The following is a 22,359-nucleotide window of genomic DNA, read 5'->3' as shown; positions in this document are numbered from 1 at the left end:
TTAAGGTTAAAATCAACAGAAACTGTCTAGTAAGGAAAAAAATCTTATGTAACATTATTGAGTGGCTCAAAGAAAAAAATTAGAAAATTCTGGATTTAAATAAATTTGACAACATAAAAATTTCTCGAACTGGTAAAAATCAAGCAATCAAACAACCATAAAGTTCCAAAATATACAGCTTTATGTGCCTAACGTAAAAATTTTCTCAAGAAAAATTTAATGTCTTAATAGCCCAACTCAAGAATTTGGAAAAAAAATTCCCAATCAAGTAGATGTCAAGAAATAATAAGTCAGAGCAGATATTAATGAAGTAAAATCAAAGGAAACCAATACAAAAGTAAACAGAGTAAACCTTTGAATAAAGGTGCTACAGACCTTTAACAAGAAGAAAGCAAGATAACACAAATTAACAATATAAAAGACCATCAAGGAAGCATTACAGCAGACACTAAGGAAATTCAGAAATATTTTAAAAGAATACTATGAAGATCCATACTTCATGAAGTTAGAAAACCTCAAAGAAATTGATGCATTTTTTTAGAATCACCAAAATCACTAATGTTAAACCAAGATCAACAACTTCAACTGACTCCTAACAAGGAGATAGAAAGACTTACAAAATTTTCTGACAAAAAGGGGCGTACATCCAGATGAATTCAGAACAGAATTCTATCAGAGTTTCAAAAAAAATGCCTAGAGCCAATATTTAAGTTAAAAAATAAATTAAAAAGGGCAAAAATAATAAAAAGAAACAGAAGGAAGAGACAGGCATTTATCAAAAAAAAATTATCTAACCTAATCAAGCTGACCTTCACCCAGAAGTGCAAGATTTGTTCTGTATATATGTCAATAAAGTTAAAAAAAAAAAACATAATTTGGCTTGAACATAAAAATCACATGATCATACAAATAAATGTAGAAAGAACCCTTGACAATAGTGTTTTATCAAAGAAAAGTAGTTTCTTTATTACATATGAAAGCACTCAATAAAATTTTTCAAAGTTAAAAATGAAAGCATTTTGAGTTTTCATATAAATGTAATGTTTTCCTCTTCCATCATTTCTAAGTTTTTTTATAATTTATTCATTATGTATCCTGATTGTTGCCCTCTACTTCAACTCCTCCCAGACCCAGCCTTCCTCCTTCCTCTTCCACCCTTTCCTCTTCCTCTAATCCACTGAAAAGGGGAGTTCTTCTCCTCTGATACCTGCCATAGCTTATCAAGTCTCATCAGGACTGCCTGCATCCTCTTCCTCTGAGGCCTGGTAAGGCCACCTGTCCCAGGCAAATGGTCAAAGAGCAAGCAATGTAGTTCATGACAGAGGCAACCCCTTGATCCCCTTAGGAACCACATGGAGACTGAGCTGCCAATAGGTTACATATTAGCAGTGAGTCTAGATCCCCTTCCTGCATGGTACTTGGTTGGTGCATCAGTCTCTGCAGGACAACCTGGGGTCAAATTATTTAGTTTTTTGTTCTCCTTGTGGGACTTCTGTCCCCTCCATGTCCTTCTATCCCCACTGTCTTCCATCAGATTCCCTCTGCTCTTCCCAAAGTTTGTCTGTGAGTCTCAGCATCTGCATTCCTACTGGGGGAAGAGCCTCCAACTCATTGGCACAGGAGACAATTTCCTGAACAGAACACCAACAGAACAGGCTCTAAGATCAAACAGTTAAGAAATGGGACCTCATGAAACTGAAAAGCTTTGGTAAAGTAAAGAATATTGTCAACAGAACAAAACAGCATACAGGCTGGGAAAGGATCTTCACCAACAGAGGGCTAATATCCAGAATATATAAAGAACTCAAGAAATTAGACACCAACAAACCAAATAATCCAATAAAAAATGGGATACAGAGATAAACAGAGAATTCTCAATAGAGGAAAATCAAAATAACTCTGAGATTCCATCTTACGCCAATTAGAATGGCTAAGATAAAAAACTCAAGTGACAACACATGCTGGAGAGGATGTGGAGAAAGGGGAACCTTCCTCCATTGCTGGTGGGAATGTAAACTTGTATAACCACTTTGGAAATAAAGCCAGTGCTTCCTCAAAAAATTGGGAGTAGTGCTACATCAAGATCCAGATACATCATTCCTGAGCATACAAGGACATTTGCTCAACCATGTTCATAGCAGCTTTATTTGTAATAGCCAGAATCTGGAAATAACCCAGATGTTCCTCAGCGGAGGAATGGATCCAGAAATTGTGACACATTTACACAATAGGATACTACTGAGAATACTACTCAGCTGTTAAAAACAAGGAAATCATGCAATTTGCCGGGAAATGGTGGGAATTAGAAAAGATCATCCTGAGTGAAGTATCCCTGAAACAGAAAGACACACATGGTACATACTCACTTATAAGTAGATATTAGCCATATAATATAAAATAGCCATACTAAAATCTATCAATCTAAAGAAGGTAAATACTAAGGAAGACACCAGGGAGGATATTTAAATTTCATTCAGAATAACTAACAGAATAGACACCAGAAGTGTTGGAAGAGAGGAAACAAGATGGAAGCCTACTATAAAGGATCCTCTGAAATAAATGAAATATTTTATCTTGAAAAACAAGGGGATTTGTACTGGCTGTGTACCTCAGCAATTCACCACAATATTCCCCTAAATATGTGCGAAAATACTTTCATTCTACCCACAAATGACAATTCTAACATGTATTCGCAATTAAGATCTAAACATGACCATATCTACATTCATCTAATATTTACCAAAACACATGTGAGAGAAGACAACATCCTCAACATCTATGGGAAAGGTAAAAAGAGCAACAACAGCATCAATTTAGTGAACGGTAAGCACACAGAGTGCAATAAATAAATCAGCTATATATTTGACAGAGGAACTCTATTCATTATATATAAAGAACTCAAAAAAACATACTCAAATGAAAAATAACTTATTTGAAAATGAACTGTGGATCTGAAAAAAAAAGAACTCTCGATATAATAAAGTTTAAAACATAAGAAATACCTCAAAAAGAGTTCAACATCCATGTAATTAGGAAAATTCAGTTAAATCTGCTTTGAAATATTATCTTACTCTTGTCAGCATGGCTTGGATCAAGAAAACAACAGAATGTTGCTAAGGATGTGGGGAAAGGAGAACCTCAATCAATCTTTCTAGGATTGAAAACAGGTGCAGCCACTCTGGAATCTGTGTGCATAAACATTTTTTAATCGAAGATCAAAGATTAATAAAAGTAACAGAGTAAACTCTGGGTCATACAAGCTGTAAAATCTCACTCTGAGTGAAAGATGAAATCTAATGGAAAAAGGGAAAATGTCCATGCCATTTAAGCTGGCATTGAAGACAAAAACATGGGAGACAAGAAATCACATGGCAAGCAATAAGGCTTTGAAAACAGAATAAGGAAGCCCCAAATACTGAACTTCTACTAGTGGTCATACTTTGATATTAATAACTTCATCTACAACTTAAAGTGATTTTTACTCAGTTATTTTTATTTTTACTGTTGTGAACAAATACTTGAGAAAGGAAATGTAAGGGGTTGCATTTTTATTGTCTCAAGGTTTGAAGGTACCATACATACTAATAGGGAAGGTGGGTGTAAGATTAACTCTTGACTGTGGCAATGAAAGTATAAGATGTCACAACTGAGTGGATTAGAGAGGAGACAGACAGACACAGAGAGACATAAAGAGACAAAAACAGAACCAGAGAGATGGAGACAGAGGGGATACACTTTAAGCCTCGGGACCTGTCCTGTAGAGGTACCCTTTGTCCAGCTCTTTCTGGTTTCCCAGTGACCCACTTCCTCCATTTAAACCCAATCATAAAGCTTCCACAGACGTCCAACACAGTTCTACCAGCTGAGATCCAAAGGGTTCCAACCCTGTGAAGATGTTCTTCATTCACACCAGAATTATGAGCGAGAAATATCTTATTCTGAAGAAAGTATTATTGCCAAAACATTGAATAGAGAAATGGGTGAATCAGTGGAAGGAAAAACAATGAAAATACAGAATAACTGGAAATTTCTCAGATACCTGTTTTTTTTAAATAATTTTAATATCAATTTCATATCTTACCATTGACAATCTTTGGAAAGTTACTGTTCCAAGAAAGATTTGCAATCTGTGTCATAGTGGATAGTTATAAGGAAAGCCTGTCATGGTTCTCCACCCAAAAGAGGTGATAAAATGACATTTTCCACCTATGTGTCTGTCATGTTTTAAATAAAATTACTGAAATTATTTAAATTAAAAAACTCCAATTATGTTTTATATATAATTGCAGAGTAGAAACTTGAATCTATGAACTCACCATACTCTTCTGTATATGAGACAGGCAGGGATTCGGGAGGCTGTGAATGATCTGGTATCAGTAAAAATTTTGACACTGATTTTGTACAGACAAACTTGATGTGTTGCTGGCATTTGGAAATTTAATTTACACATGAACGGCCTGGTTTCCCATGTCAAGATGGATACTGACTATGTGCCAAATAATGTGTAGGGCTTTGAAATTCAGTCGGATTATTGCCTCTGACATGAGTTGAGGAAAAAATATTGCCATCAAATTAATTATCTCTTGCTTTTATGTGATTTTCTAAGACATCAATGTAAATTTTTGAGGATCGACCTGAATGAAAGTAGAAAGTCATTTGCCTCATTTGCCAATCAAATACAGATTCTTCCTTTTTTAATTTAATTTGTTAATTACACTTGATTCACTTTGTATCCCCCCATAAGCCCCTCCCTTCTCCTCTCCCAGTCCCACCCTTCCTCCCCCTTCTTCACGCATGCCCCTCCCCAAGTTCACTGATAAGGGAGGTCCTCCTCTCCTTCCTTCTGATCTTATTCTATCAGATCACATCAGGAGTGGCTGCATTGTCCTCTTCTGTGGCCTGGTAAAGCTGCTCCCTCTCAGGGGGGGGGGTGATTAAAGAGCAGAACAATCAGATTATGTCAGAGGCAGTTCCTCTTCCCATTACTATATAACCCACTTGGACACTAAACTGCCATGGGCTACATCTGTTCAGGGGTTCTAGGTTATCTTCATGCCTGGTACCTGGTTGGAGTAAGAGTCTCTGGAAAGACCCCTGTGTTCAAATTTTCTGCTTCTGTTGCTGTCCTTGTGTGGTTCCTGTCCTCTCCAGCTCTTACTATTTCCCACTTCTTACATAAGATTCCATGCACTCTGCCCAACAGTTGGCCATAAGTCTCAGCGTCTGCTTTGATAGTCTGCAGGGTAGAGCCTTACAGAGGCCCTCTGTGGCAGGTTTCTAGGTTGTTTCCTGTTTTCTTCTTCTTCTGATGTCCATCCTCTTTGCCTTTTGGGATGGGGATTGAGCATTTTAGTCAGGGTCTTCTCTCTTAATTAGTTTCTTTAGATGTACAGATTTTAGTAGATTTATGATTCTTCCTTTTAAGAGGAGGTTAATGTTATTGATGTTTTTAGTATTAAATAAATAGAAGGTATTAACAATTGTCATATAACACATTGAAATATATAGAGCACTTTTTATGAAGACATGTACTCCTTAAGTGTACATTCAAAAATCATTAAAAATGGATTATTAAAATGCATGTCTGTCCCCCAGATTGTAGCAAATGTTATCATGAACATGCACACACCTCAGGAGTCTGAGATAAGTGTCAACCTTATATATGTCAACCTGCAGGCAGTAGGACAATATATAAAGAGCAAAAGAAACAAACAAACAAAAACCCTGATTCTTCCTCAGCTGACTGTAATAATGCAAGCTTTGACCAGACAAGGTGCTCTTCATTTATTCAATCCCAGGATGAACCTAGTGACAAAACTGATGCTCACATTATTACTATTTGTGTTTGATTGTCATTATTCATTATAAGCGATTGATTATACCTAAGATAATGTCAGTTGTGTAAATCCTCAGTCAGAATCATGAATTTCCATGTGCCTAAGCCTGGGTGCCTGAAATATCTCTCAGTCATCTAAAAACTAGAGGTAAGGATCAATTATATGATTTCTTAGATGAAATTGATTATAGAATATATATATATATATATATTTTTCTGACAAGTTTCATAAAAGACCAGAAAATTGCCATTTGTATTTTTTCAAGGCCAATGGATGAACTGGTACTTTCTTACTTAACATGAGAGGCCAGGGATAGTAGTAATAAAATAGTTGGAAAAAGTTCATGTTGCCAGGGGAATTACTGTTCCAATGGCTGTGAGGGATATCTATAGTGCTTAGTGGCCAAGCTTCAGATGAGACCTTTCTCACAAACTCTGTTCTCGGCAAGTAAAGTGTTTCAAAATTTATCATTCTCCACAGATGTCACGTCATTCAAGAAGGAAAAAAAAAAAAAAGTAGGCGGGTAAGAAGATGGCTCACCTTACTGAGTATCCTCATGATGAGGTCCTGGAACTCTTTTTCACCTCTGTTTCTTCAACTATTGATAGAATAGTATCAGGGGCTCCTGGGGAAGGACTGATTTCCATCAGTAAGTGGTGCAGAGGGTTGTCCCAGGCACGTAATATGCTGAGTATCGTTTTCAAAAAGTATTCAAGCTATGCAACAGTAATTAAGCAATTATGTTGACATAAATGATATTGATTAGGATGTGTTACATTTATATTTTAATAAGAGAAGCATAGCTAAAATGTATATTTGTAATATTATGGAGATGTAAATATATTTTGTAAAATAAATGTTGAATTATAAATGTCAACAAATACACATTATTGTGAATAGTAACTACTTTTTAGTAATGAAACATCATGTTGTTCTTTGTCTTTTCTTCTGAAATTGTTCCATATGAACCCCATTTTATATCTTTCTTATATTATTTTGTTGTTTGTCCACCCAAAAACTAAAGCATTGTTGGGCTTCAGTAGATGCCCAGATGACTTGACTCAGAAAGGTGACTGTCACCAATGTGAGTGGCATGAACCAAATCATTTCAGTAAGATTCATCATAACAATCACACTTTTCTAAGTTATGCTTATCTAAGATGGATAGGTTTTAGGTGATGTGAAAACAGAGATTTAATAAAGAAAACATGCCATTCATGATTGTATTCCTCAGTCTGCTTCACTCTCTGTCCGTGGCTCTGGCAGAGCAGCCCAGCTGTCCAGCATGAGCTGATGAAGATCAATGGCACAGTGTTGCTTTCAATGCCAGCACCAGTGGGAATCTCAGTGGAGTCAGACCTCTCAGTATGTGTTTACTGCCAGTACTATACATGAAGCTCAGTTCTAATTTAAAATACTTGCTGTGTTGATATGTTTAAGCAACTCTGTAGTAATAAATATAAATTGTAGAATGGTATGAAACAAACATTGTGAAGAAAAACATATGAAGATATGAAGGAAAAGGGCACACCAAACAGTGATGGATTCTGGGAGCATTGTGGCATATCACTAATAGTGAGTGATTGAGTTGGAGGAAGCACAGACTCCCAATCTTACTGCGCATGCTGGAGGTTAAAATGCTTTATTAATCTTCTTAATCCTAACTTTACTTTTCCCACCTAATGTGATAATATTCCATTTTGTAGCAACACTGCAGTAAAGTCAATACAGTAGTTTATGAAGTGTCTACCAATGTTGAATGTCATAAAATTTCATTTCTTCCTCTACCTTAACTTCACATTATTACTTCCATATGATGTTCAAATAAAATTGTTTCAAGATAAGTTATGGCAAGAGATCAGACAGGAATAATTATAACAATTACAAGCTATAGTTGTCAAAATAAGTTGATCTTTCCATCACATTTGAGGGCATTCTTCCATTATGAAGAACATTATACAAACTTGTGTGATCCTCATGGTTTGGTTCTTTCAGTAAATCTATAGGAAATGACCAAGAAATCAGAGAAGAATAACATATAAATAAGATGCAAACTTGGCTCCAAAAGATTCTTGAGAATCAAGAGGAGTGGTTAGTAGCATCTATTGTTGCCAAAGAGGCATCATTAGTAATAGCTAAGAAATACAACTGTATATTCATTCTTATGCATATACACAATGTACATTTAAACATAGGTTCACAGTTCAGGACAGTTTCCTACAGAATTATTAAGAAAATCTGGTAAGTGGACATTGCTAAACTGGGGTTCTCTAAATGAACAATTTATAACTTAGTTACAAAATTACTTAAAATTTTATTTTCTTATAATTCATCAACTATATAACATGATTTTTTTTCCATTGCTCACTCAGTATCTTCTGACAGATGTGATCATAACATCTATAGAGTGCTCATTATGACCTACAGAATGGCTGATCCAGTGTCCTGCTTGAACACTTAAAGATAAATCCAAGGACTGGGACTCATTGAATTTTTTTTAGCTTCCTCTTTTTTTTCTGGGATGCCGAGTGAAAAAGTTTGGCAGTTTTTGAAAGTCTTGGCCATGAGCTCTTGCTATCCGAGTAATTGCAGGGTCTGTAAATGTTAAAATAGTAACTCAGTTAGTTGAAGTTCAGCAAATGAATTCACAATCAGAATATGAATGCATTTAATAAATGTATGATTTTAAAAGTGTTACCTTTTACATATACCTGAAATGACTATTTCACCTACTGTTTTTTCATTAGTTCTGAAATCTCTGTTTTTCTTTCATTTAAGAGCCTAGGCTCTGAGCCATTTCCTTTCTTACTGTTTCTGTGTTTCTTCTCAATATTTATGTTTTGACATGAAGTCCTCCATATAACAAAATAACAAACTAGTGACTATTTTAAAATTTACTCTACTCTGGGACTTCAGTTATAGCTCCAGCAAATATGTGTTTATACCTACTACTCTCCTCTTTCATTCACTCAAAACTGATGTTTCCTTTAACTAGGTAATATTAAATTAGACATTTCTTTCTATAAACACTGCATACATACAATTATACCTTTAAAAGTTAATAATAAATCCTGAATGGAATTGTGTGGACAAAAATCAGTTACCAATTTTGGCATTTTAAAAAATGACTAAATAATCCAAGAGGTGGTTGCTCACACCTTTAATCCTATCACTTGGGAGGCAGAGGCAGATGGATCTTTGAGTTTGAGGCCAGCCTGGTCTATAAAGTGAGTTCCAGGACAGCAAAGTCTACACAGAGAAACTCTGTTTGGAAAAAAAAAAACAAAAAATTAATTAAAAAAGTCTAAACAAGGAGTAGTTAAAATACAAATATATAGTTCAATATGCATGTATTAACCATATTTATGTATATAAACATTTACTTAAAATATTTAAAATATATGTTACTTTACATTAATAAATGTATAAGTATTTAACCATATTTAGTTAACTATAATATTTAAAATATTTGTTATGAAAAATATATCACATATATTGTGACAGTTTAATAGACTGCTCAGAAATATAGGCAGTTAAAGGCTAGAGTATGAAATTTCAGAAAAACATGTGAGTAAAAAGAAATCAAGAAATATATTTATTCCACATTTTGAGATATATTCTCTGGGTACCATTTGTTGGACTGAAGCCTAATATATTTTCTCATCTTATACACTGAGTGACTATGCACAGAAAACATACAACCATCAGGCAGACAGAAGCTACTCTATTTTCCTTTTGTTATTAATTTTCATGTACAACATAGTTTAATCGTATTTTTACTCTCTCCCAAATAGTTGTACATAACTCCCACTTTCATACCCACTCAACTTCATGTTCTCTTTCTGGTTTGCTTTGCCTTTCTCTCTTTGAAACCAAAACAAAACAAAACAAAAGTTGACATCAAGACAAACAAAAATAAGACAAAAATATAAAAAACAAAACAAATGAAACATAATTTCTCCTAGCACCTCAAAACCAGCAACATAGTGTCTGCTAGATTTGGGGTGCTGACTGCTGCTGGGTATGGAACCTGTCCTGCAGTGTGGTTGATATACTCATTTACATTCCATCAAAGAAAACACATTTTTTTTTTCTTTCCCAGCGGATATCAATTGTAAATAGCTTCTTCGATAGGAGTGGTACTCTGTGCCCTTCTCAAGGCTAAGATATCCATGTTGAAAAGAAAAAAGAGAGCCAACCCCTGACACTATTAACAATATTATGCTATGCTAGCAGGCAGGAGCCAGCAAAGCTGCCCTCTGAATGGCTCCACCTAGCAGCAGGTGCTGAGATTCACAGCCAAAGGAAGCATAGAGAGTCTTGTATAAAAGTGGGTAATGATAGAAGGACCTAGAAATGACAAGAGCTCCACAATACCAACAGAGCCAACTAATCAAGGCCCAGAGGGGCTAGTGGAAACTAAAGCACCAACCAAGGACCACACATTGAATGGGCCTAGTCCCCCTACACAGATGCAGCAGATGGACAACTCAGGTTTCATGTGGGTTCCCTAGTAAAGGGAGGGGTTGTCTTTGACATGAACTCAGGTACCTGCTTTTTGATCACTTCCCCATGGAGGGGCTGCCTCCCCAGGCCACAGGAAAGAAGAGGATTCAGTCCTGATGAGCTAGGGTAGGTTGGTGGGATAGGGGAGCTCCTGTTGTCCAAAGAACAGGAAAGGGGGAAGAGGGAGGGAGTGTAGCACAGAGAGGAGAGAAGAAAAGGGGCTACAATCAGGATGTGAACAAGGAAATAAACAAATAAATAAGTAAATGAATAAAGTTTTTAAAAGGAAAAAAGAAAGAACATGAGCCTGAGATGATGGATGACACCAGGAAACAGCTTCTTCTAGACACAATAAGGGAATACAAATATAAATGCACAGAAATTTTGCCTACTTCCAAACCAGTACTCCTGTTTCTTTTACAAGAAAGAAATCTTATACAAGATAACTAGCATCAGGAAGAGTCTGAAGAGCTAATCGATCCAACACTTGGCATGGTTTCAGTTTAAGTTAGATCTGGTCAATCCATGAAATGCAATGCACAAGGATGAAATTCTCAGCTAATGGATATCTACAGTGTACTCGATAAATATATCAAAGAATACTGGCTCCCTACAAGCACAATCAGGACCACAGAATATTTTCCCTTGGACAACTTTTAGAGCTTTATGTCATAGTATATTTGTATATTGTATAAAGTATATTATATTTATATTATACTTAATTTAAGCTTGTAGTAACATAAATTTAGAGAACACTGTGAGATGACTCAGCATTTATTACAAGTCAGAGGATTTTCCTGCACGGTTTTATTATTGTTCTAACATTCCTGGCTGATGTTTCTTTTCTTCTGGAGGTATACTATTAAAAATTTGACCCATGATGGTTTTTCATCTAGGTTAAAGTGTAGTACAACCCTTAGCTCCTGGCTTTATGTGTGAAAAAAAAATCTGGAAGTAAAAGAAACACAATTTTAAGGAACGTGTTTGATGAGAAGGCATCGGTGCTCTGAAACAGGAGGAAAGAAAAAAATTGTGAATAAAAGAAAAATAGCATACCTACTACAAACATAGAGGCACATTTTGGCATGCCCATTATAACACTGGAGACATCTCTTCCCCCCCCCTCCACCTTGATTTCCACTGTTCTTGATCACATACTATACAGTTATCAAGAAAATTCAGCCCTCCCCTTGTCCAGGCCTTATCTGTAGGTATGTACTAGGAATGTTTTAAAAAGCTTCCTAGAACTTATGAGTTTCAGAGAAGCTATGGCATTTTCTCCCATCTTGAATCTACTGCAGTTTAATTTTGTTCTGTTCTATTCACCCAGTTCATAGCTGTGCACTTCTCCATTAAATAACTAGTTTCTCAGTGAAGATGCCTCTTCCTGCTTCTCAGGGACTGATGTGTGCTTTCATAAATGAATGTGTATTACCTGAAAATTAGCTAATGGTGATTTCTGTTTAACCATAGTGCACTACCAGTAAAATCAGGACCATCCATTGTCGAAAGATACCAGGCTCCAGTAAACTATTTACCAGTAGCCTTTGAATTTCTGTAGCCAGCTTGCTGATGTTCTCAGACATTATAATGGCATCGTCAAAAAGGTGTATGAAGGATACCTCACCGGTGCCAAGTGCTCTGGCATCTATGAATGCAGAGGCCACATTCTCCCACAGGAGCAGGTTTGACACCAATAGCATCAAGATAGTCCCTGATTATCAAACTAAATTGATATACTATTATTATCAAACTATACTGATGAAAAAAAAAAACAACTTAAATTTCATGTGATTTTTGTTAAGTCCCATTTTTCCTGCATGTATTTATTTATTTATCACTTACTTATACAAAAACAGAAGCTCTATTGAGAACCATGTTTCTGAGATTATCAAGACTATTTTAAAAATACTACTATAAACTTGCTTAGTCTTGATTTGACAGCTTCCTGCTAAACTGCTGTATTAAAGAATAACTATATTACCCAGAATAAAGTAAATAACTATATTTACACACACACACACACACACACATATTTGGAAGAGTTGTTTTGGTAAAATTTTGGTTGGCTATCAAAAGTGACACTGAAGGTTTTAAATATTCAACCATTCTAAGTGAGAAATTTAGAATCATTTGCCACAGACACTTTAATGTTAGAAATTTATATTGATTTTCAGTGATCTGATTCTCCAAAACTTTGTCTCTAACTCAGCATGCAGTGTTTTCATTTTGACAAAGACAGCACACTTCAATCTGCTGTATCTTCACACCTGGTAAGAGTCACATCATGATTGCTTGTTGTGTAGTAATAAAAGCTATGACAATCCAGTAGTGAAACAATACTGAATGCTGCCATTACTAACTCACAAGAAAGCTATGGACTGCTCTTTTACTAGAGCCTCAGACTGAGTTCTCTATGTAATATTTCTTTGTAATTTAATAAAAAATGTCTTAAAATTTTACGTGATGAAAAAAGACTTAAATTTTATGTGATTTTTGTTAAGTCCTATTTCCCTCCATCTATCTATTTATCTATCTATCTATTTATTTATTTATTTATTTATTTATTTATTTATTTATTTATTTATTTATTTAACACTTTGCACCCTGATCCACAAGCTCCTCTTCTCCCAGTCCCTCCTTCACACACACCTTTCTCCATTTCCCCATTTCCTTCTCTTCAGAGAAGGCAGAGGTCCACCATGGGTACCAGTCAGCCTTGGTATAGTAAGTTTATGCCAGACTAGGAACTTTCTCGTGAGGGAGCTCAGTGAGGGGAATGGGATCAAAAGGCAGGCATCAGAATCAGAGAGGACCCCTTCAATGGCTGGGAGATCCACATGAATACCAAGCTGCACAGCAGCTACATATGTGCATGGAGACTAGGATCAGTCCATGTATGCTCTTTGGTTGAAAGTTCACTCTCTATGAGCTCGCATTGGCCCAGGTTAGTTAACCTTTTAGGTTTTCTTGTGATGTCTTCTAGCATAACTCCTCTGAGGGGACTTTCCCAGAAGCTGATGGAGACAGATGCAGAGACCCACAGCCAAATCCTAAGTCTTATTAATAGACACTGGAAGGCAGAATGCCTGCAATATGCGCTCTTTACCCCACAGGAACATGCCTGATACACCTGGCTCTATCGAGTATATATGTAGCAGAGACCCTATCTATACTGCTGAGACTCATTTCTGCAAATGTTGTTGCTTCTAAATCACCAACTTTCCCTTTTAACCCCTGAGCTCAGAAGCCCTAGTAATCTTCATTTTATCTATATTGTTTGCTCTGTGAAAACAATCCTCTTTAGACTTTTGACAATGATCACTGTGGGATCCTCCATAATTTGCTGATTCAACAGTCAAACAAACAGATAGATTTCTAAGACATCAATAGTTGCACTCTCAACACAAAAGAAATGTGATATAGAAAACAAGTTTAAAATTACTTTTTATATTTCTTGACAGTACTGATAAATAATTTCTGGAAAAAAATTGAAATTGGGTGTGGTAATACACAACTTTAATCCCAGAATTTGGGAAAGCAGAGACAGGCAAATCACTGAGTTCAAGGCTGGCCTCATCTATAAATGATTCCAGGACTTCCAAGGCTATGCATAAAAACCTGGTCTTGAAAAAAATTAAAAAAACAAAATGAAACAAAAATGTGATTCTCAGTAATCTGAATTATATTCAAATTTATGATGCACAGAGCATGTTCATGATATACCAGGTCAATATTAAAGATTTTGCCTGAAGAACACAAATACTCACAAGTAAGAGGACCTAAACATTCTGTAGTATGCAATTTTGCTAAAAAGCTTCTTGGCTAAATAATTCACCTAGTATTAAATAACACATATTATAGACTTTCATTTCACATGAATATCTTGCTTTCTGACTTTACTGTGTGCAATATAAAAATAGTAGTTATCCATCTTTGTATGTATGAATGTATGTATAAGTGTGCTATCCAATTTTATCCAATGAAGAATTTCCATAATCTAACATGAAGTGAAGTAAATACTTTTGTTCTCTTTTTTTCTAAAATCCATTTATCTCGTGTTTTCCTGCCCATGTCATCTACAGAACTTTATCAGCAACTGTTAATAAATACAGCAGTGTTAGGCATATAACCCCCAAACCTCTGTTTGATCAGGAGTGTAAGACTCATGTCTGTTATCATTGTCTACCCTAGTCTCCAGCACCTAATGTCTTGAAGTTTGGTTCAAGTGGGCAAACACATGTTTAAGAAGCAAGAAACAAGAAAACATTTCCTCTTTCTTTCTGAGTTGTGACAATATGAAAACACTCACTCTTTTGTTCCTACTACATTACCATTTAAGAATCTCAGAAAATCATATAAGGGTCCCCATGTTGGTCAACCACTTTAAAGTGTATGCTACATCTCTGTGAAGATGCTTGAAAGACCGCAAAATTTCTCCTAAGCCTCGTTTTGTGTTACTTGAATAAATACAATGTCTGTTAATGCAAAAGGAACAATACAGGACTCTGACAAAAGGATTTCATCTAATAACCTCAGAGAATCCCCATGGTGTTCAGATTTAAGGCAACGGCATGACTGTGATGTTACTTACAGGCACAGGCTTGAGTCAATGACTTCTGCATCTCAGAAAAGCTCCACCACAGAATGTGGCCCACTGCTACCGTGGAGTCCTGTTCTCAGTTAACCTTCTAATTCCTATATACTCTAGCAAATTGCCCCCAAGGCCACTCACTGCTGTAACAGGAAAGAAATAAAAATTCAAAACCTGTTAGGTCTCATCAGGAGTGGCTGCATTGTCTTCTTCTGTGGCCTAGTAAGGCTGCTCCACCCCCACCCCCAGGGGGAGGTGATCAAAGAGCAGGCCAATCAGTTCATGCCAGAAGCAGTCCCTATTCCCATTACTATGGAACCCACTTGGACACTGAACTGCCATGGGCTACATCTGTGCAGGGGTTCTAGGTTATCTCCATGCATGGTGCTTGGTTGGAGAATGAGTCTCAAGAAAGATCCCTGTGTTCAAATTTTTTGGTTCTGTTGCTCTCCTTGTGGACCTCCTGTCCTCTCCAGATCTTACTATTTCCCACTTCTTTCATAAGATTCCCTGCATCCTGCTCAAAGTTTGGCCCTAAATCTCAACATCTCCTTTGACTCCTGATGAGACCTAACAGACTAGGATCAGAAGGATGAATAAGAAACCCTCCCCTACCAGTGGACTTGGGAAGGGGCATGACTGGAGAAGGGTGAGGAAGGGAGGGATTGGAAGGGGAGAAGGGAGGGAACTAGAGAGGGGATACAAAGTAAATAAAGTATAATTAAAAATAAAATTAAAAAATTTAAAAAAAATAAAAAAATTCAAAACCTAGATAAGGTTCTAATGACCTTATTGCTTCTGGAAATGTTAGCAGTTTCATCGGTATTGTCATAAAACTGCTGAATATATGTCTCTCTACTTTTTGCATGGTATAGCTAGTGTCCAAGTCATTTTAGAGCTCCCTAAAGCCAAGATAGTATATGATCACTGATGAACATACTAAGCCAGATATAGAATTTTGTACTCTATCACATCCTCCCCTTGCTCATGCTCTTGCATCCTTTCAGTAGAGGCTTATAAACTTTGGGTCTTTTTGAGGGTATGATGTATGTATCCACTCAATATTGAGCCAATATGTCGAAGTATTAATCAGAATCTTGCAGCAGCTTAAATGGCCATTACTCCTGTAATGAGAATTGTTCTCTCACAACTGTTTTGTTGGACATGTGCTTGTTCCCGGTATCAACATATAAGGGGTCCTCTCATTGCTGTCAGTTCTTTTTATGCAGATCCTTTAGTGTCTTTGAAACTATGAAACAAGTAGCATGGAGGAAGATTCCACTTCAGTCCCAATCTGATTTTTCCTTCTCATGGAGAGAGACAATGAAATATATTTGCAACTGAGTCCACTCAATTCCTTCTGACATGTGTCCACCTGTCGTCTCAACAATCTGAATGGTGTAAGACGACTTCAAGAACTTGCTGTCTACTAAATCACAGTAAGGTAACGCATGCCAGGCATTAGTGTGCCATTTAATAAACTTAAAGCTCTCAGGAATGTTTTTCCCCATGTCTCTATATAATATCTTACTCATTTTTTTTAACAGCTGTCTTTAGATGTTCACCCATCTGTTTTTTCCTAGTGCATTGCTAAGTTATCAAGACCTGTAGATTTATCTTTACATAATAATTTGGAGATGGCAAGCACACTCTCCTTAAGCCTTGTTCTGCCTACTTCAAGGAAGTGTAGAATTGCCTCTGAATTTTTCATTGATGTGAATTCTAAACAAAATCCTTGTACATGTTCAATATATCATGAATGGGTCTCATTCTCATATTAATATCAGTCTTGCTAATGCTGTGACCCTTCAATAGAGTTTCTCATGTTGTGGTGATCCCAATCATATATTATTTTTATTTCTACTTCACAGCTATAATTTTGCTACTGTTATGAGTTGTCATATAAGTATCTCTGCTTTCCAATGGTCTAAAGTGACCTTTGTGAAAGGGTCATCTAATCCCCAAAGGGATTGAGAGCCACTTCTCTAAAGTAAAATGTCAGGTATGGTAGAATGGGTGTGGTACATACTTTTTAAAACATTTTTTCTTAAGCTTCTCTATTTGTTATTGCTGATGCTTTGCCATGTCTTCACAAACCTTGCTAGATGTAGGCCACACGTGCCACAGTCAGCTACTTCTGGCTTTTGATTAGCTCTGTGTAATGGAGATGTTTAACTGGGATGAATGTTTTCTGTAAGGGCCTGGAGCTGGGTGAGCAAATTCCTCCCCACAGATAAATTTCTGGGAAAACAAGTGATTGCCTAACATTTCTCATCCTCAGGCAAAAGTATCCAGAAAATTGTTCAGCAGATGCTCCACTGAACATCCACACACAGCATTCCCATGTTTAGTACAGAACTGTACACAATGTATCCTCTGAGGAGGGGATTACTGTCCACGCTTAAGATAAATTCAACCTTGTTCATTCTCATCTCTCTGTATTTATCCATCCAGGGTTGCCCATAGGCAAGAAGATTTTGGTTTTAGGGTGTAGTTATAATTTAGGCTTATTTAGGACATTTTATTTGTTTCCCAAATGTATCCCTTTAAAATTATCAGCATATACTAAAATGATAATAATTGGTTGTATTTTTAACATTTTGTTAACCTTTCATCTTCCTCCCTATCCTGATCATCTTCTGCTTCTTTACTAGTCTCCCCTTTCTACTTAAAATATTAGTTATTTGATTATGTATAACATGTTTTGATTATATCATTTACCTCCTCAACTCTTCTGTGTTTTACCCTCCATCCTACCTATGGAACTTTGCCACCATTTTATTCTTTTGTAGCTGTTGTTAAACTTATCAAGCCAAATTTGTGCTGCCAAAATATTCTTGGATGTATGGATATTCACTGGAGCATGATCATTTTCACGAGGTCTAAGATTTTAGTGAAAACTGATTCAGTCTCTCAGTGACTGTATCTGTCTCAATCTGTCTCTGTATCTCCATCTATGTCTCCTCTCTCTCTCTGTAACTATCAGTGGTCAGATGTTCCTTTCAGAAGAGTGCAACTTCCTGGCAAAATACCCTTTCCATGTTAAGACTTTGTCTGGCTTTGGGCTAATTAATACAAGTCTTATTCATATTGTCACAAGTGCTATGAGTTTATTTGGACAGTTGGGTTTTTTGTTTGTTTTTGTAGTGAAAACCCTTTCATCATAGATAGTCCTGTCCTGTGGCCCTTACATTTTCCAACTTCATCAGGGATCCTTGAGTCTTGTAAAGAAGGGGGCATTATGCCCCATTTAGTGCTAAGCATTCTGCAGTCTCTTCTACTCTATAACTTGGTCACTTGAGAGTCTATTTATCAGCATCTGCTGCAAAACATAAGTTTCTCAGCTGATCACTAAGGAATGTACTAATCTAGAAAGAAGATGATAAGTTATTAGCAGTCTTTTTAATACTATATGCATTTTGGAGAATAATAGGAATAGGTTCTCAACTGTGATCAGTGAACTCTCTTGCTATAAGTTTCTAGTCCAAGCATGGTGGCAGGTACAAGCTTCTCCTTGAAGAGTAGGCCTTACATCCAACCAGAAAGTGGTTGACTATTCCCATTGTGTTCATGCACCAGTGGGTATGTGCTGGAGCCCACTGGCAGAGTCAAACAGTTCCTGAGTGGGGAGTGAGGATTGAAAGAAAATTTAAACACACACACACACACACACACACACACACACACACACTACATATGAGATCAGTTCAAGAGGGCTGCCAGTAGAAACTGTCACACACACACATACTACACATGAGATCCGTTCAAGAGGGCTGCTAGTAGAAACTGTCACACCGGTTTATTCCTTTTTATAATCAGAGCAAAGCACCTCGATACAATGAAGGGGTTCATCGAGATGTCAAACTTGTTTGCCTCAACCACTTGTCTTTGTGATCCTCACACAAACAAAAGGAAATGAACTTGGCAAAACATCCTGCCTATCCCTGTCTCCAGGTGAAGGCAAGGGCGAAAACAATCAGCTCTCTACAGTTGTGTCTTTCTAATCAGTCATTACTATAGATTGTATAGCCTGTGGTATCAAGTAAGACTTTGTTCTCTCTTCACATGGAAGCTCCATGATAACTCAAGGAAATGTGGAATAATCTTGGATATTTTTTGTACCAGATGATATGAAGTGAAGTGTCTGCACTGTCTGATATTGTAGCGACCCTTCAGGTCCAGTTTTCTTGTTTTATGGAAAACATGTGCAGAAGATTAAAAAACTTGTCTGCTTACATTTTAGTTTAAATAAATTTTTTAATATCTCTACTGTAGTATTTGTAACTAGAAGAAATAATATATCCATTATATTGATGGCTTTTGTAAGAAAACTTAGTGAAATGTCATTTTTTTTTCTAAATCTAAGAGTGCTGTCTCTATCATTGCATATTTTCATGTGTCATTCCATATATATATATATATATATATATATATATATATATATATATATATACATATATATGTAATACTGACTTTATAAACTTACTATCCAATTCTTGAACCAACAATCTTCTTAGATATTTATCTAGTTAATGTTCTATTAGACCTAAACAGAATTCCATTTCTTTTAGTTCTCAACTCGGGTAAATGAACATGATTTTTTAATTTTTTTTCTTTTTTATATTTAAAAAAATTAAGTGATCTTACCTTGATTGGAGAGTGCTTCAACATAGTCATTTCTATTATCAACATGTCTTGTTCTTCACTAAAACCTTGAATGAATTATAAATTATAATGTAATAATAGCAATATGCATGTCACAATTTAAATTACATAGTGCTGAGTACTGGTAAGAATTGTTCAACAAAGTGTGATTTAGTTTCTATACTCTAGAAAGAGTTTTAAATCATTGCATTTAATATGTACTGGATTTTCAGGAATTCGCTGAACAATTATTTATAAATCTTTCATTCGACTGAAAAGTTTGCATTAATGGAATACTCTTGTTTAGATCAACTTGAAGTACATGCTTCAAGCTTAGCACGTTCTAGAAAGAGACATTTTGAAATCATCTTGTAGGAAGCTAAATCCTGTGAGACAGAGCAAAAGCTTGATCTTTGATCCAAGAAAACACACAGCAGTCTGACGTAAGGAAGTAGGCTTTTCATTGATGTTTACACTCCTCCAGAATTGCTCATATACTTCACAGTGTTGTGTCCTATTTATGTTGTGTCTTTCCCAATTAAATATTTCATTCAATGAGGTCAGGCTTGTTGGTCTTGATTGCTCACCAGTGTGGATCCAACACTTGCCTACATGGTTGGGTAATTAGACAAGGAAATACATATCAATTAAGTGGACAATAACTACTCCCTGAGGTGAGCCATAATTTTGGAAAAGCCATAGTTATTACTGATTGTTGGTGAAGTATTATTCACTTAATATGACAAGATTAAGCTATTTTTTCACTATTTCAGCATGACTTGAACTACATCTGAGAATAACTGCAAACCAATGGTGCTAGGCAGAATAAAAATTTATAAGAATATTCCTAAAAGATTCTGCTTTGCTTAATTTGATCTTTAAAATTTTCTTTGTGCAATTAACTAAAATGAGTGGTTCTGAATAGTAAATTCAGAAAAGCATTTTACAGTGAATGAGATAAGCCTATTAACTGAATTATCACATGGCTTTCACTGCTGAAGTCACTCCTAGTTTAACTCACTCATCTTCCTTATGCTATGTAGGCACACGGTAGTTTATAGTAAAACAATTTATCACATATCAATGGTAAAGAAGTTCCCATGTATTTTATGGTTATAGTTCTTGTCCATCTATGCATACTGGTCTTGATTGTGTCATATGTTTTTTATATAAGGGGCATATCTGGAAGCCTGCTGGGAATGTGGGAAAGGTGGTAAGGTTAAACATTATGCTACTAATATACATTTTCAAGATATGAAAACAATTCTGTTGCTCCTCAATTAGCAGTATTTCAAAAGTAACTGTAAACATTTTTTTCATTAGTGGTTGGCTGACCATCTCTTGATAATAAAACTTGGATAAAAACAATCACAGGTAGAATTGAGGAAGAAAACAAAACACTATTAGTCAACTTCCTATTGCTGTGACAGAATACTTGAGAAAATAACATTCAGAGGTGAAATTGGATAATTGATTTACAGTTTAAAATGGTTTCAGATCATTGTACCTTGAAGGCTTGGGGAAGAGGGAGAAAACGAATTAGTATCCTTGTGTCTCAAGAATTTTAGGAACATCTAGAGTCAATTTCACATATACCCCAATAGCAATGGCTCCTTCCACCATGTTCTTCCATGTATAGTCTTTATCAATTCATCATAAGGGTCTTCAAAACACAAGTATGTGCAAGTAACCCAGTTGTAAGCAAGAGCAATGAGGAATGCTTAGAGAAAATAGAGAACCTTTAAAGAGCACTGAGCTTAATTTCAACTTATAGTCGATGTACATGTAGACTGATTTATGTTCATTCTTCCAGTCTTAGTTACAGTGAGTTACAGCACATATCGTATTTTACTTTCAGATCCACCATGAATCTCAATGAACAGGAAGGAAAGTGGTTGAGATTACTGAAAGGGTTCAGTAGTGATTGAATGCTGTTGATTTTAAAGCTTAAACAGTCCCAATTTAGGTTGAGAGCTTTTCAGTAATATATGCTCAAGTTGACTAAAAAAAATTAGTACTGGGACTTTTTTTTTCAATTTCTACTAATCTGTTATTCTATTTAAAAAACATTACATTAATGTATATTCAGCTGCAGAAAAGTGAAAAGAAATGTTGTAGGGGAAGATCATCCCTTCTTTGATGTGTGACTTGAGCCACAGGACAAGAGGAGAATTTTAAATAATTTGAATGTGATGAATTTGAAACTAGACCAAATTAGCCTTGTTAGATACAGAGCAAAGAGAACCTGTGGAAAGTGCTTAAGATGAATTTGAGAAGACAATTCAGGGAACATGATAGGAGACATTTTCATGTTTGTAACTTAACAATTTCTAAATTAAAAGTTTAATAGCATTTGGGTATAACATAGTTTCATAATATTTGTACTGTTTATCATTTCACAGTGAAAATTGTTCCCTATATGCCTTTTCTAAAATATCTGTGATTTTCCTTATTCTTTGTAGGATGCTGTCAATGACTAATCATATTCTCACACTGCTTTAATGAAGTGTCCCATACTGTTTTGTTGTGAGTCTATAAATCATTAATTGCCTTATTTCAATCAAATTTCTGTTAATGGTGACAATTGCTGATATCTACATCTCTATGAGAGTGATATGTTTGTATTACAGGGAAAAAAAGAAATGTCTACAACTTGTCTTTTAGACATTAGCATATAGCTTAAGATTACATTTTTATTTCTTTTTTTTTCTTTTTTTCTTTTTTCTTTTTTTTTAATTTTTTATTTAACTTTTATTAATTACACTTTATTCATTTTGT

General features: G+C 35.7%; 1 protein-coding gene across 1 annotated transcript; it reads right to left on the bottom strand.

Moving 5' to 3' along the window:
- Positions 1 to 2,769: 2,769 nt before the first annotated feature.
- Positions 2,770 to 16,448, bottom strand: LOC129685546 (prolactin-7B1-like). Its single transcript, XM_055619064.1, is given in 6 exon segments — positions 2,770 to 2,776; positions 5,630 to 5,718; positions 5,720 to 5,778; positions 6,412 to 6,553; positions 11,882 to 12,057; positions 16,313 to 16,448. Coding segments are annotated over 6 exon segments (609 nt in total).
- Between the last annotated feature and the right edge of the window lie 5,911 nt (positions 16,449 to 22,359).

The sequence above is a fragment of the Psammomys obesus genome, unplaced genomic scaffold, assembly GCF_907164565.1.
Source record: "Psammomys obesus unplaced genomic scaffold, mPsaObe1.curated_primary_1811, whole genome shotgun sequence".
In the NCBI taxonomy this organism is placed as follows: Eukaryota; Metazoa; Chordata; class Mammalia; order Rodentia; family Muridae; genus Psammomys; species Psammomys obesus.
This window is presented reverse-complemented; position numbering and strand designations above follow the sequence as displayed.